This window comes from Capricornis sumatraensis, chromosome 4 (genome assembly GCF_032405125.1).
Source record: "Capricornis sumatraensis isolate serow.1 chromosome 4, serow.2, whole genome shotgun sequence".
In the NCBI taxonomy this organism is placed as follows: domain Eukaryota; kingdom Metazoa; phylum Chordata; class Mammalia; order Artiodactyla; family Bovidae; genus Capricornis; species Capricornis sumatraensis.
In genome coordinates, this window is record NC_091072.1 from 19,873,775 (window position 1) to 19,890,633 (window position 16,859).

General features: G+C 41.7%; 1 protein-coding gene across 1 annotated transcript in view; it reads right to left on the minus strand.

The window, feature by feature from the left end:
* Positions 1-7,171, minus strand: part of TNKS (tankyrase) — a 149,558-nt gene extending 142,387 nt beyond the window's left edge. The window contains exon 1 of the mRNA XM_068969716.1: positions 6,499-7,171. Coding sequence (XP_068825817.1) covers positions 6,499-7,171 — 673 coding nt within the window. The remainder of the gene's footprint in view (positions 1-6,498) is intronic.
* Positions 7,172-16,859: the final 9,688 nt, after the last annotated feature.

The following is a 16,859-nucleotide window of genomic DNA, read 5'->3' on the forward strand; positions in this document are numbered from 1 at the left end:
ACACATGGAAAGGTCAGGGAAATGCAAAATAAAACCAGAATGAGAGAGCACACATTCTCATCAGAATGGTTAAAATGAAACCAACAGAAAACATTAAATGTTGGCAAAGATATGGAACAATGGGAACTCTTGTATGTTGTTAACGGGAATGTAAAATGGCACATCCACCTTGAAAAAAGGTTGGCAGTTTCTTATAAAACTTAAAATTTACCTAGCCTAAAGCCCAGCAATTTCAATACGAGGTACTGAGAAAGATATATGTTCTCAAAAAGAATTTTACAAGAATGAGCATAACAGCTCTATTCATAATAGTCAAAAATTGAAAACAGCCTAAGGGTCTAAAAAGTAGGGATAAACCAAACTGAAGGTATAAATCAAATGTTGCATGCTCATATAATGAAATACCTACTACTGACACAAGTTATATCAAAACCAAAAGAAGTCTTACCAAAAAAGCAAATACTGCATAATTTCATTTATATGAACTTCTAAAACAGGCAACTCAATGTATAGTGGAAAAAAGTCAGAACAATGTGTCTGCTGGAAGGGGAGGGATAGGGATAGAGGGAAATAACATGAAGGAACTTTCTGAAGTTAGAATTATCTGTAAGGATTTGGATTATACAGGCATTTGAATTTGTCAGAATTCTGTGAATATAACACGTAAGATTTGTACAGATTTTACATGAAAAGACAAATCTTTAAACAAACACTAAACTCTGGATAATGATATGTATACTGGTGTATTTACAGGCAGCTGCATGAATGTCTATAATTTACACATCATAAAAAAAAATACTGATGGATAAAGGAAAATATAAGCAGACAGGTATGTAACCGAAATCAGACAGTATTTTTAACTGATGCACATATTCTTCTATGGTTGCAGTTTGCTTGTTACCAACTTACTACTATTGAAAGACACTTCTACATAATACCTTCATATAACTAATTTGCTCTTTCAATCATTTGCTTCCAAAGAGTAGTACCATTAATCCAAAAAAAAAAAAAAGAGAGACACTTTGTACACCTTTCTAACTAAAAGCTCTATGGGAACTTTTTTTAAAGTGGTACCTTAACCAAAGTATAAGATGTTGAGAAAAGACTAAGTAAAAGATAATTCAGTTTGCAGCCAACAATTTTAAGTCTGAAAAGATATTTATGGAACTAGCTCCTTTCCTTCTATTATCAAATCGGACCTTTCCTAAACCCTGAGGCAAAAACATTTGGCTAAAAGTATAATTAAGGACTTTGCCAGACAATGTATAGAAAGATTCCCATTCCAGAACTGAAGAGTTCTGACTCATTTTTTTACCTACTGATGGGCAACAACAGTCTAGAGGACAGTGTTTTGTTTTGTTCTTTTTTGAACATAATTGAAACAGTGAAGGAGATGGATGTAGGGGGACAAGCATGGACACGATGACAAAAAATTAAGAGAAAGAGAAATGAGTAAGGCAATCTCTATACAGTTAATGTGTGTTGAGGTAGATATCTCTCAAATAAAAAGAAAGCACAAAAATCCCATACATATTTTGCTGGTTTTGATATTGAAGTACCCCACATCACAAGTCCTAGTCAGTCTTCTGTTAACTAATGCTCACCATTAAAGTAACCAGGAAGCCTACTTCAAATTTTCTTCAGTTTAAATACCATGAAATTTCAGAAATCAGTGCTTCATTAAACTCTTTTTTCGTTGTTGTTTTTTCACAAAGACCTTTCCAGACTTTTCTTTAAAAAGAAACTTATCAGAATATACTGGTCCTTTAACAAAAATATGTCATTACTAGGAATTGAATTCAGGAGATACATCACTCTAAATTGATCCTATTTCAACAGCTTTGATGGTCCTTTGAACAACCAAGGTCAAGCATCTTATCTGTAAAAGACTTATATAAACTCTCCTCAACAATAAAAGACTGGATCATTTTGACATAGTCATTTTAAGAAGGTATCAGAAGCAGTACTGTAAGAATCTATACCAATACTGGAAACTAAAGATTATGTTTCTAGTTGTGGACATTATTAATACTGTCTCTAAGTTAGGAAAAGAAGTACGTCAAGGCTGTATATTGTCACCCTGCTTATTTAACTTATCTGCAGAGTACATCATGAGAAATGCTGGGCTGGAAGAAGCACAAGCTGGAATCAAGATTACCGGAAGAAAGATCAATAACCTCAGATATGTAGATGACACCACTCTTATGGCAGAAAGTGAAGAGGAACTAAAAAGCCTCTTGATGAAAGTGACAGAGGAGAATGAAAAAGCTGGCTTAAAGCTCAACATTCAGAAAACGAAGATCATGGCATCTGGTCCCATCACTTCATGGGAAACAGATGAGGAAACAGTGGAAACAGTATCAGACTTTATTTTTTTAGGCTCCAAAATCACTGCAGATGGTGACTGCAGCCATGAAATTAAAAGACGCTTACTCCTTGGAAGGAAAGTTATGACCTAGATAGCATATTCAAAAGCAGAGACATCACTCTGCCAACAAAGGTCCATCTAGTCAAGGCTATGGTTTTTCCAGTGGTCATGAATGGATGTGAAAGCTGGACTGTGAAGAAAGCTGAGCGCTGAAGAATTGATGCTTTTGAACTGTGGTGTTGGAGAAGACTCTTGAGAGTCCCTTGGACTGCAAGGAGATCCAACCAGGCCATTCTAAAGGAGATCAGTCCTGGGTGTTCTTTAGAAAGACTGGTGCGAAAGCTGAAACTCCAGTACTTTGGCCACCTCATGCGAAGAGTTGACTCATTGGAAAAGACTCTGATGCTGGGAGGGACTGGGGGCAGGAGAAGGGGACGACAGAGGATGAGAGGGCTGGATGGCATCACTGACTCGATGGACATGAGTTTGGGTGAACTCTGGGAGTTGGTGATGGACAGGGAGGCCTGGCGTGCTGCGATTCATGGGGTCGCAAAGAATAGGACACCAACTGAGCTACTGAACTGAACTGAACTGAAAGGCATGTTTAACAATTATCACAGTCCAAAGTAGGATAGAAAGGATTCTTAACTCTGCTGCTAGAAAGAATTATGGTTTAAAAAAAGGCATAAGGATTTAAATATGAATATGACTTCACATCACTTCAAAGAGCCTTAAAAATGATTTCATTTCATTCTATAGAACTATACTTATTTTTAAATGGAAATAAAGGCATTAATTAACTTTCTTCCTTCCCATCTTTGCTTGGCTAGCTTGGACTCAACCTTTCAATCCTCACTTTAAAACATCTCTTTATCTAGAAAGACTTCTTTAAGTAATCTAAAATCAGGACAAATGCCCTTACTGCCTGCTCCAAAAGAGAGTAGTTTACTTTTACTATCACTTTAGGACACTTTGTGGGGTTTTTGTTATTGTTGCTTTTAGTTTTCCCCACTAGACTGTAAGCTCCGTAAGGGTAAGGACAACTGACTACTTCAAAACTGTGTCAATATTTAACACCAACCTACGATAAGCTATCACCCACTCCAGTGTTCTTGCCTGGAGAATCCTAGGGATGGGGGAGCCTGGTGGGCTGCCGTCTATGGGGTCACACAGAGTCGGACACGACTGAAGCGACTTAGCAGCAGCAGCAGCATGATAAGCTATCAGCTCACTTGGTAAAGAATCCGCCTACAATGCAGGAGATCCATTCTGATTTCTGTGTCAGGAAGATCAGCTGGAGAAGGGATAGGCTACCCACACCAGCATTCTTGGGCTTCCCTTGTGGCTCAGCTGGTAAAGAATCTACCTGCAATGTGGGAGACCTGGGTTCAATCCCTGGGTTGGGAAGATCCCCTGGAGAAGGGAAAGGCTACCCACTCCAGTATTCTGGCCTGGAGAATTCCATGGGGTTCTGTAAAGTCCATAGGGTCCCAAAGAGCTGGACACGACTGAGTGACTTTCACATCTTAAGTTAATGAAAGATTTGTGGAACAGTGGAACTACAATTTTTAAATCTTTCCATCCAAGGCATGGTACCAATTTCCTATCTTTAAAACAGTTCTTCCATGACATTCAGTGACTAGCATTCCAATCAAGCAATAGTCAACTGACAATCACTTTTAATTACCCAGCCTATGCATGAAGAAGACTAGATTAAACAAAGCTTTAATGCTATGAACACAAACATGAAACACAGTAAATTGACTAGAGTGTTATGCTTTTAAACCATAGAGAGTTTCACTGTTTTTGTTCCCTTTTCCACACGGAACTAAAACAGATTATTTTTTTCCCCTAAATAAGCCAGTTCAAGATTAGGGTCTCATAACTACAACATAATTAAAGGACTGTTTCACTGGTTGTCTTCTAGCTTAGCTGGGTACACAAAAAACTCTAAAACAGAACAAAAAACAACTACTGTGGCAAAAAGAAGATGTGACTTGGGAGATAAGCACTATTTTATGTGCGACTAATTCTAAATATTACCAAAATTAATGTAATATCTGCAAGTGATTACTTACAATGCAGTATGATGAAAAATGACAAGATTTGTGAAACAACATGTTATAATAGTCAAATTTGGAATAAAGTCTACAAAGGCAGTCTTGCTTCATTTATTACAGATCTTTCATCCTGCCTAAAAAAAAGAAATTATTTCATCTAAAATAAGCAACACTTGTGAGCATCTGTCTACTTAAATGGGAGCCTGATTTTGATTCAATTCACTACATTCCTAATAGTTGTTGTTGTTCAGCTGCTAAGCCATGTCTGACTCTTTATGACCCTACAGACTGCAGCATGCCAGGCTTCCTTGTCCTTCACTATTTCCTGGAGTCTGCTCAAACTCAAGTCTATTGTGTTGATGATGCCATCCAACCCTCTCACCCTCTGTCGCCCCATTCTCCTCCTGCTCTCAATCTTTCCTAATAGTAGCGTCCACATTCCCAGCGATCTAATAATGATTTCCTGTAAGTATTTCTCACATTGCTGACCATGACTCATTAATGGGATCACAAACAGCATTTGCAAGACAGGAAATGGATTAGGATATAAAATATCAGAGTACAACACATGTAGCAAGGCAAAGAACTGTTTCCTGAAACTTTTGATTCACTTTGCATGTTACAACATAAAATTTATTGCTAAGTATGGGCTGCAAAAAAAAGAAAAAATGTGTGAACACTACTCTTGGAGTATATATGCCCCCAATTACTTCTTCTCCCCAAACACTGCCGAAGTGAAAAGTCCATAAAAATTACCCACAAATTGAAAAGTGATTTTAAACCAAGTATAATTGTTTAACCTGGACTTCACACATTCCAAAATCAAACTAAGTTTAAATCCAGGTTCCACTACTTCTTATGTGAATTTAGGATTATCTAAGCTGTACATGCTTCACTTTTGTCATCTGTAAATGAGGATAAAAATATTTTCCGAGTTCTGATAAACAATACATTAAGTTCTTAACATATGCTTTACATTAACAGAACAAACTCAAAGAGTGGTATATATTAGAAATAAAGCATGAAACTTAACAGAAGTTATCTTCAGAGTATGATCTTTGATGTTTATGTGTGACGCTTTTTCATTTATTTCTGTACTATATGAATGTACATACAATATATACATTTCTAATGTAACATTTCTAAGGTATATAACTTATCATCTTTATTTTTTTAATGTCAATAGGAGGTATCTAGGCAATGAGATTATGATCCTTTTTGTTTTAAATTTCTGTATTTTATATAAAAACATACTATCTGTTTTTAAAAGATAGTAATTACTTGCTTAAAAAAAAAAAAGTGTGCAGTGGTTCAGGTTTTAAGAATAAGTATTTTCGGGGGAGAACTTAGGTCCCAGATACCTCTCAGGAAATCCTCACACAAACCCCATATACATTTTTGCCCATGAGGAGATGGAGGCTACTGAGATAAGATAAATTATCTGTTACACAAGCAACAGACAGCAGTTGCCAGAACTTCAAAGCCTTTTCTTCTGCCATCACATACTGCATCCAAATATTCTTCTCCAGTTGTTTCACATAGGAACATTTTGATCTACCCAATCGGACTGTACACTACCTCAAAAGGGGAGAAAGTTTCACTAACTTCATTTAAGTCTCTTATATTAATTATAAGGTTACGATAGCTACTTAACACGTTGAGTTTTATTAAACTTCTCTTGGTCTAGTTTGTCCTCATGCGACATTACTCCTGTAAAAAGGAAATGAGCCAACACACGACAAAACTACTCTAACACTACTCAGATCTAACTTTATTCCGACACACTCGGAACTGAAAAAGTTTAAGTCGTCCTGAGACGACCACTAAGGGAGGCTGGGGATGAGAACGAGGATCACTGTGCAAACTAAAAAGGGACTCACACGTTCCCCTACCACGCCCCCGTCACCCTGGCACCACCTAAAAAAAGGAACCTCAAGGCTTCCCGAGAAGTACTGAGGCATCATCACCACGCCCCCATCGTTCCCATCATCATAACTCGTTTTCTTTCCCTACCCGGCCCCCAGTGCCAAACACCAAAACCCTTAATAAACAATTCAAAAAGTCTCTGACCTGCAGCGAAGTGCAGGGGAGAAGACTTCCGGCCGGCCATGTCCTTAGCATTCACGTTTGCCGCGTCCACCAGTCTCTTTACCCGGGACACGTCCCCATTGCGACAGGCCTCCAGCAGTTCCCGCAGGGCCCCGCTCACTGCTGGGACCCCTGGCCCCGGGCCCGCAGCCCCAGGCCCGAGTGGTGCTGTGGTGCTAACTCCGGCCGCCTCGGGGCTCTCCGCCAAGCTCGATCCGGGGGAGGATGGAGAGGAAGAGGAGGAAGAAGTCGGGGAAGAAGAGGACGACGGTGAATTGTTACTGCCGCCGCCGGCTGGGTTGGGAGCGACCCCGACGGCAGATGAGGCAGAAACCGCCGGGACCACAGGAGCGGCGGCAACCGTACAGATTGTGCTCGTGGGACTGCAACAGCTGGCACTGTCAACCGGGTCCGGGGATCGGGGCCTGTCGGGCGGATCCCGACTGCCATCCCCCTCCGGCAGCGCTAGGCCGTGCCTCGGGGAGGCGAACGGAGCCAGGCCGCCCACCGTAGGGGAGGCCGGGGTGGTCCCAGGGGCCAGGCCCGGGCTGAGTGGGGGGGGAGGTGGCGGCGGCGGCGCCGAAGCCCCTGGGGCGGGCTGGAGCTGTTGTTGATGATGGTGGTGATGATGCTGAGAGCGACGCGACGCCGCCATCTTCGGACTCCCCCAGCTCTGTCACTGCGGCAACGGCCCCACCGCCCGCCCTCACTTCCGACTGCCGGACCAATTAGCGCCCAGCGCACAGGAAATGATGCTGGGAGGAGTGGGCGGGGTCAAAGGGTGGGAGGGAAGTATTGGGAGCTCCGAGCCCCTCCGCGGAAGGGGGCGTGGCCTCGCCGCCGAGGGGCGTGCCTTGTGACGCCTTCGCGGGCTGACCGGGGAGATTTGAAAACGAACTAGCCTAGACTTAAGTGAGAAACTTTTCCTGCATTTCTCATTTTGAACCTGCTTACCTTGCCCTGTTCCGTTCTGTTGCCAAGTCTCCTTCAGTCTTCCTTGTCTTGCTGCAGAACCTGCTATTGAGATGGAACTCTGAGCAAGGTATGTGTCGTTTATCAAATGTCAAGTGCCCCTGTCTGAAAACTGAGCTAGTATCTATCGAACAGAATTGTTAGCGGAATTAAATGAGCTAACATATACAAAGTGTTCTGTCTGCTTCCCTTGTGGCTCAGATGGTAAAGATCTGCCTGCAGTGCAGGAGACAGGTTCGATTCCTGGGTCAGAAAGATCCCTTAGAGAAGGGAATGGCAACCCACTCCAGTATTCTTGCCGGGAGAATCTCATGGACAGAGGAGCCTGATGGGCTACATACAGTCCATGGGGTCGCAAACAGTCGGACACGACTGAGCGACTAACATACAACACATATAATTAGCCCACTGGTTAAAAAAAATTTTATTTTAATGCGGCCTTCTCCCCCTCCCAGTTAATCCCTTGGTCTCTATATCCCCTCTCTATGAGAGTTCTCACTTTATGTGCTTCGTTAAGTACTTCATTTTAAAATAGAAGTTTGGATTGCAAGGATTGAAATTCAGGCTCTGCCATGAACGAGCTGTGTGGATTTGGGCAAGCTATTTAACCCCTCTGTGTCTTAGGTTCCCCTCTGCAAAATAGAATTAATAGTTCAATAAATGTTAACTACTAAAATTATGTTTTTTTTCTGTTCTGTTATCTCTGTGCTTTCATTTCTCACCTTAAACTTGACTGAAATAATTACAAACATGTTCCTTTCTTTTGAATTCTTTTTAGCTGACCTTCTCTTCTCTATTCCTCTCATCCTTCTTCCCTCTCGTTCCCCAACTAAGATAAAAAACCAGCTTGCTGCACCCATCACTCACCTTCAGAAGCCATTCTTCAGCAATTTCTTTCTCTTTCCTCTGCCTATACCTTCTTTCTTTTATTGTCTGCCATCAAAAGAAATGTATCGATGATTTGGATCATCTCATTAAAGTCTCCATTTCCTGCTTCTTGTTTAATAGTAAAGTAGAAACATTACTTTGCCAACAAAGGTCTGTCTAGGCAAGGCTATGGTTTTCCAGTGGTCATGTATGGATGCAAGAGTTGGACTGTGAAGAAAACTGAGTGCTGATGAATTGATGCATTTAAACTGTGGTGTTGGAGAAGACTCTTGAGAGTCCCTTGGACTGCAAGGAGATCCAACCAGTTCATTCTAAAGGAGATCAGCCCTGGGATTTCTTTGGAAGGAATGATGCTAAAGCTGAAACTCCAGTACTTTGGCCACCTCATGCGAAGAGTTGACTCATTGGAAAAGACTCTGATGCTGGGAGGGATTGGAGGCAGGAGGAAAAGGGGATGACAGAGGATGAGATGGCTGGATGGCATCACCGACTCAATGGATGTGAGTTTGAGTGAACTCCGGGAGATGGTGATGGACAGGGAGGCCTGGTGTGTTGCAATTCTTGGGGTTGCAAAGAGTTGGACATGACTGAGTCACTGAACTGAACTGAGGCATTATGGGAATTTAGAAAAATAGCATTATTCCAAGAGAGTGGACATAGACGGAGAGTCTGTGTCTTAAGAAATGCCTAAGATTTAGATGGGTCAGGTAGAAATTGCGCTTTGCAGAATATTAAACCACATGATAAACTGGTTTTTCGCATGTTCATTATTCAGTGTAATTAGTGTGATGCTAACGTTCCCATCCAAATAAGTAGGTAAGTTTATTTATGACTACCATTGAATACAATAAGGTCAAAAACATAATTAATGTTATGAGTGACATTTATTGCCATCTAGTCTGTGGTTACAGATTATAATACTAACATTATCCATTTGTTTTATAAATTTATGCCATTGTTCACATATTAACAAATGTGTGACTGGATAGAAAAACTTCCCTCAGTGTAACTAAAATCTGTTCACAGCACACATTCTCCTGGTTTTGAATCTTAATGGACAGCACGGGTTGGCATTGAGGAGTTGGTGAATCAACATGTTGTATTAGGTGTCCATAACTCCCCTTTGCCCTGTTTACTGTGACCCTGTCCCTAAATGGGAACACAGGAATTATGTCACCTGCTACCCTGAATGCCAGTTACTCATAGTAATGTTCACCCTAATTCAAAATACATCTGCTGCTGCTAGGAGAAGGAAATGGCAACCCACTCCAGTGTTCTTGCCTGGAGAATCCCAGGGACTAGGAAGCCTGGTGGGCTGCCGTCTCTGGGGTCGCACAGAGTCGGACACGACTGAAGTGACTTAGCAGCAACAGCAGCAAACATTACTCATAGTAATGTTCACCCTAATTCAAAATGCATCTAGTATGTCTGTTTATCTGTACAAAATAAATTTAAAAGTTTCTGCTGGATAGAGATTTTTTAAAAAGGTTGAATTGCCTGAAACTATTCTACTGGTAAACTGTGTCTGAAAATGCATTCAACCAATTGCAATTTTTTTTCCCCTTCACTGGAAAGTAGTAAAAGTGCTTAACATTAAGTATTTATAAGGTTTGGGTTTGTATGGACTAATGTTGAGTTCTAAACATGAAAGAGCAGATATCATTACCTGATATCTATAATTGTGGTTATAGCTAAACACAGTTCCATGAGGGATGCACTGTACCCTCATGAAAAAAAATCAAAGCTTATAGTAAAGCAACCCTGGGCTCGAATCACATCTATGGTGGTTACTAGCTGGCTAGTCTTGGTAGATAGGCTTCAGCTCTGTCATTCTAAAATTCTGATTTTATTGTAGTATTGTCGTGAGGATTAAAAGATCAGGGTGTTTGTAAGGATATTTTGGTTTTTAGTTTCTTGCTCTTGTGTGTCGTACATAATGTGTTAATAGCCACTATTGATAGCACTCACCCCACAATTTCCTTTATGGCAAAGATACTGACTGGGAATAAATATCACCATTTTACATGTAACAGGAATCTTAAACAGAGAAAATCAGGTTTAATTGTTTTTTCTGAAAATTGAAGATCCCGCCCAGCCCCTCACTATCTCCAGTAACTGTTGTTGAGTATCATAGTTGTATAGCATCTTATTTTCAAAAATGTTTTCAGAAAATTCATGTCCAAGTGATATAAAATTGTGAGCACATAGCACTCTCTCTTAACCATATTGCTGACACAGAAGAGCCACCAATTATAAGGTCACTCAATTTCAGGACAGTGTTTTGATGTTTATTTTTGTCCCCATAGGATAAGCTTTGTAAATTACATAGTCATGAACTTGTGCGATGTCTTTATTGCCATTAGACTTGGTGTGTTTATTCTGTCCATATCCTTCCCACTGATCTGCTCCAGATCCAAGTTCACTGGCGGCGTCTCCTATGTACTAAGTCCACTTATTCTTCAGTGCTCTCTGCATTGCTTCCTCTGCAACCACAACATAAACTAAAGTTATCTTTTGGCTGAGACAGTGCCATTTCCTCACCTGGGCCTTAGAAGAAGACAATGTTGTCCTTCTGTCATCAATGCCCATGATGCCAGAAGCCCAGATTTCTCTATGAAGGTATTACTACTAAGCTGAGAGAATTTTTAGCTGAAGTTTTATCCAGAAACCCGGAAGAATCTTTTCTTCTAAAGCTATAGGTGAACAATTTTGAGCATCACTTTGAGTGTAAGATGAGTGCAATTGTGCAGTAGTTTGAGCATTCTTTGGGATTGGAGTGAAAACTGACCTTTTCCAGTCCTGTGGCCACTGCTTGGTTTTCCAAATTTGCTGGCATATTGAGTGCAGCACTTGCACAGCATCATCTTTTAGGATTTGAAATAGCATGACTGAGCAACTGAACTGAACTGATAGGTGAACAATAATTCTAACAGCTGCAGTCATACTAACCACATTGTGCCAGAGAAAATTTTATTAGGTAAAGCAACTTACTACAAGGGAGGAAAATTATAATAATTTAAAGATTCCCTATATATTAATTTATTAGCATCCCCTCTGGCTCCCCCTCCACCATTAAAATTTTCAGTTGCTTTTTATCTTTTACATAGCAGGGTCCTCTGGATGTTGCTCACAAGACATCCATTGTCTGCCCTCTGATGAACTGGATTTTCTCCCGGTATGAACTGTACACTTGGGAGTAGTATTGAGTGGAACAAGGAACTGTTAGTTCCAGGCCGTGTTCACCTATAACTTTAGGAAAAAAGATTCTCCTGGGTTTCTGGATAAAACTTCAGCTAAAAATTCTCTCAGCTTAGTAGTAATACCTTCATAGAGAAATCTGGGCTTCTGGCATCATGGGCATTGATGACAGAAGGACAATATTAGACAGTAGTTAAACATGGGGATTCTGCATTTAGACTGCTTGAATGTGAATCCTAACTTTGTCACTAACTAGCTGTGTGTGATTAAAGGATAATCTACATTTTAACAAGGATAAATAAAAATCTATTTGCTGTACTTTAAAAATGGTAAACTAGCTTTCCCAAAGCATTTCTTCTAAACATTATTTCCAAAAGTGATTAAAATCGAACATATATTCCCCATGAAGGATTAGCACTTGGCTTTCTCACTCAAAAAAGATAAACACCTGGTCATAAACAAGTTTAGAAAAGTTCCCAAGGTCATAAATACGTTGAGAAAAACTTCTAAAGTCATAAACATGTTTAGGAAAGTTCTCCAAAGTTCCGGAATATATTGATGTGGAAATGATGTAACTATGACATAACTATATATAATAATAGGTATGTAATGATGAAATGGCCTATGTAACTTTGGGCTTCCCTAGTGGCTCAGACGGAGAAGGCAGTGGCACCCCACTCCAGTACTCTTGCCTGGAAAATCCCATGGGTGAAGGAGCCTGGTGGGCTGCAGTCCATGAGGTCACTAAGAGTCGGACACGACTGAGTGCCTTCACTTTCACTTTTCACTTTCATGCATTGGAGAAGGAAATGGCAACCCACTCCAGTGTTCTTGCCTGGAGAATCCCAGGGACAGGGGAGCCTGGTGGGCTGCCGTCTATGGGGTTGCACAGAGTTGGACACGACTGAAGTGACTTACCAGCAGCAGCAACAGCAGTTGCTCAGATGGTAAAGGATCTGCCTGCAGTGTGGGAGACCTGGGTTCAATCTCTGGGTTGGGAAGAGCCCCTGGAGGAGGGCATGGCCACTCACTCCAGTAATCTTGCCTGGAGAATCCCCATGGACAGAAGAGCCTGGCGGGCTACAGTCCATAGGGTCACACAGAGTCAGACAGGACTGAGCTACTAAGCACAGCACAGCAATCAGAATACAGCTGATGCTGCTGCAGACTGGTAGATTGTGAGGCAAAGCCTGAGGGCTCAGCCTCCCTAATCAGAACAGTGTGCTAGCCAGCCAAGTCTTGATGAATATTCATTCTGCGAGAATAAGTAGTAGCACCCGTGGGAGTCCCCCACATCCGTGGAGAGGTGGCTGTGCAGGTGCAGGAGGGCCAAGAGGAACCGCTCCACGTTCAAGGTCAGGAGGGGCGGCGGTGAGGAGATACCCCTCGTCCAAGGTACGGAGCAGCAGCTGCACTTTGCTGGAGCAGCCGTGAAGAGATACCATACATCCAAGGTAAGAGAAACCCAAGTAAGACGGTAAGTGTTGTGAGAGGGCATCAGAGGGCAGACACACTGAGACCATAAACACAGAAAACTAGTCAGTCTAATCACACGGAACACAGCTTTGTCTAACTCAGTGAAACTAAGCCATGCCCTGTAGGGCCACCCAAGACGGGCAGGTCATGGTGGAGAGGTCTGACAGAATGTGGTCCACTGGAGAAGGGAATGGCAAGCCACTTCAGTATTCTTGCCTTGAGAACCCCATGAACAGTATGAAAAGGCAAAATGATAGGATACTGAAAGGGGAACTCCCCAGGTCGGTAGGTACCCAATATGCTACTGGAGATCAGTGGAGAAATAACTCTAGAAAGAATGAAGGAATGGAGCCAAAGCAAAAACAATACCCAGTTGTGGATGTGACTGATGATAGAAGCAAGGTCCAATGCTGTAAAGAGCAATATTGCATAGGAACCTCGAAGGTTAGGTCCATGAATCAAGGCAAATTGGAAGTGGTCAAACAGGAGATGGCAAGAGTGAACATCAACATTCTAGGAATCAGCGAACTAAAATGGACTGGAATGGGTGAATTTAACTCAGATGACCATTATATCTACTACTGTGGGCAGGAATCCCTTAGAAGAAATGGAGTAGCCATCATGGTCAACAAAAGAGTCCGAAATGCCGTACTTGGATGCAATCTCAAAAACAACAGAATGATCTCTGTTCATTTCCAAGGCAAACCATTCAGTATCAGTTATCCAAGTCTATGCCCCAACCAGTAACACTGAAGACGCTGAAGCTGAACGGTTCTATGAAGACCTACAAGACCTTTTAGAACTAAAAAGCTGTCCTTTTGATTCTAGGGGACTGGAATGCAAAAGTAGGAAGTCAAGAAACACCTGGAGTAACAGGCAAATTTGGCCTTGGAATACGGAATGAAGCAGGGCAAAGGCTAATAGAGTTTTGCCAAGAGAATGCACTGGTCATAACAAACACCCTCTTCCAACAACAAAAGAGAAGACTCTACACATGGACATCACCAGCTGGTCAACACTGACATCATATTGATTATATTCTTTGCAGCCAAAGATGGAGAAGCTCTATACAGTCAGCAAAAACAAGACCAGGAGCTGACTGTGGCTCAGATCATGAACTCCTTATTGCTAAATTCAGACTTAAATTGAAGAAAGTTAGGAAAACCACTAGACCATTCAGATATGACCTAAATCAAATCCCTTATGATTATACAGTGGAAGTGAGAAATAGATTTAAGGGACTAGATCTGATAGAGTGCCTGATGAACTGTGGATGGAGGTTCATGACATTGTACAGAAAACAGGAATTAAGACCCACCCAAGAAAAACAAATGCAAAAAAGCAAAATGGCTGTCTGAGGAGGCCTTACAAAAGCTTTGAAAAGAAGGGAAGCAAAAAGCAAAGGAGAAAAGGAAAGATATGCCCATTTGAATGCAGAGTTCCAAAGAATAGCAAGGAGAGATAAGAAAGCTTTCCTCAGCGATCAATGCAAAGAAATAGAGGAAAACAACAGAATGGGAAAGACTAGAGATCTCTTCAAGAAAGTTAGAGATACCAAGGGAACATTTCATGCAAAGATGGGCTCAATAAAGGACAGAAATGGTAGGGACCTAACAGAAGCAGAAGATATTAAGAAGAGGTGGCAAGAATACACAGAACTGTACAAAAACGATCTTCATTACCCAGATAATCACGATGGTGTGAACACTCACCTAGAGCCAGACATCCTGGAATGTGAAGTCAAGTGGGCCTTAGAAAGCATCACGACGAACAAAGCTAGTGGAGGTGATGGAATTCCAGTTGAGCTATTTCAAATCCTGAAAGATGATGCTGTGAAAGTGCTGCACTCAATATGTCAGCAAATTTGGAAAACTCAGCAGTGGCCACAGGACTGGAAAAGGTCAGTTTTCATTCCAATCCCAAAGGCAATGCCAAAGAATGCTCAAACTACCACACAACTGCACTCATCTCACACACTAGTAAAGTAATACTCAAAATTCTCCAAGCCAGGCTTCAGCAATACATAGACGGTGAATTTCAGATGTTCAAGCTGGTTTTAGAAAAGGCAGAGGAACCAGAGATCAAATTGCCAACATCTGCTGGATCATGGAAAAAGCAAGAGAGTTCCAGAAAAACATCTATTTCTGCTTTATTGACTATGCCAAAGCCTTTGACTGTGTGGATCACAATGAACTGTGGAAAATTCTGAAAGAGATGGGAATACCAGACCACCTGACCAGCCTCTTGAGAAATCTATATGCAGATCAGGAAGCAACAATTAGAACTGGACATGGAACAACAAACTGGTTCCAAATAGGAAAAGGAGTATGTCAAGGCTGTATATTGTCACCCTGCTTATTTAACCTCTATGTAGAGTACGTCATGAGAAACGCTGGACTGGAAGAAGCACAAGCTGGAATCACGATTGCCGGGAGAAATATCAATAACCTCAGATATGCAGATGACACCACTCTTATGGCAGAAAGTGAAGAGGAACTAAAAAGCCTCCTGATGAAAGTGACAGAGGAGAGTGAAAAAGTTGGCTTAAAGCTCAACATTCAGAAAACTAAGATCATGGCATCCGGTCCCATCACTTCATGGGAAATAGCTGGGGAAACAGTGGAAACAGTGTCAGACTTTATTTTTGGGGGCTCCAAAATCACTGCAGATGGTGACTGCAGCCATGAAATTAAAAGAGGCTTACTCCTTGGAAGGAAAGTTATGACCAACCTAGATAGCATATTCAAAAGCAGAGCCATTACTTTGCCAACAAAGATCCGTCTAGTCAAGGCTATAGTTTTTCCAGTGGTCCAGCGAGAGTTGGACTGTGAAGAAAGCTGAGCACCAAAGAATTGATGCTTTTGAACTGTGGTGTTGGAGAAGACTCTTGAGAGTCCCTTGGACTGCAAGGAGATCCAACCAGTCCATTCTAAAAGATATCAGCCCTGGGTGTTCTTTGGAAGGAATGATGCTGAAGCTGAAACTCCAGTACTTTGGCCACCTCATGTGAAGAGTTGACTCATTGGAAAAGACTCTGATGCTGGGAGGGATTGGAGGCAGGAGGAAAAGGGGACGACCGAGGATGAGATGGCTTGATGGCATCACCAACTCAATGGACATGAGTTTGGGTGAACTCCGGGAGTTGGTGATGGACAGGGAGGCCTGGTGTGCTGCAGTTCATGGGGTCTCAGAGAGTCGAACGTGACTGAGTGACTGAACTGACTGAAGGGAGTAAGAGGCACTAGTCCATCCTGGAACAGGATTCCACCCACTTCTCCTCTTGCCTGCTTGCATTGTTTGGCTGGTTGAAGGAAATAAATGAGTAGAAGCTGTCTGAGCTAAATGGTGTTGTGCGTGCAGTTTCTCTGGCTGTTGCCCATTCCTTCATATCTTGTCTTTGTTTTGACATTGCTCAGAATAAAACATTGAATAATCCAGAAGTTATTCAATATCTGTAAACCCGTCTGCAAGGTGGGGATATTAAGAGTTGGGAGAAATAAATGAGTTAATGTGTGCCAAGTTGCTTAGAACAGCTTCTGGCACTTGCTAAATGCTACGTAAATGTCAGCCCTTATTATCACAAACTGGAGAAGGCCTCTGGTATGAGACATTAAAGGTTACCTGGGAGACAGGACTGGTTTTGCCTGCCCAATTACACGTAGGTTCCTTTTCACCTGCTAATGTTGATCTTTACTCTCTCATATGTCTTTTTTCATTGTGTCTTAAAGGAAAGTCTAATAAACTTGAAAACTGGAAGAGAAGATTGAAATCTTCCCTTCTGGATGTAGTCATGATGTAGACGAGGTGCA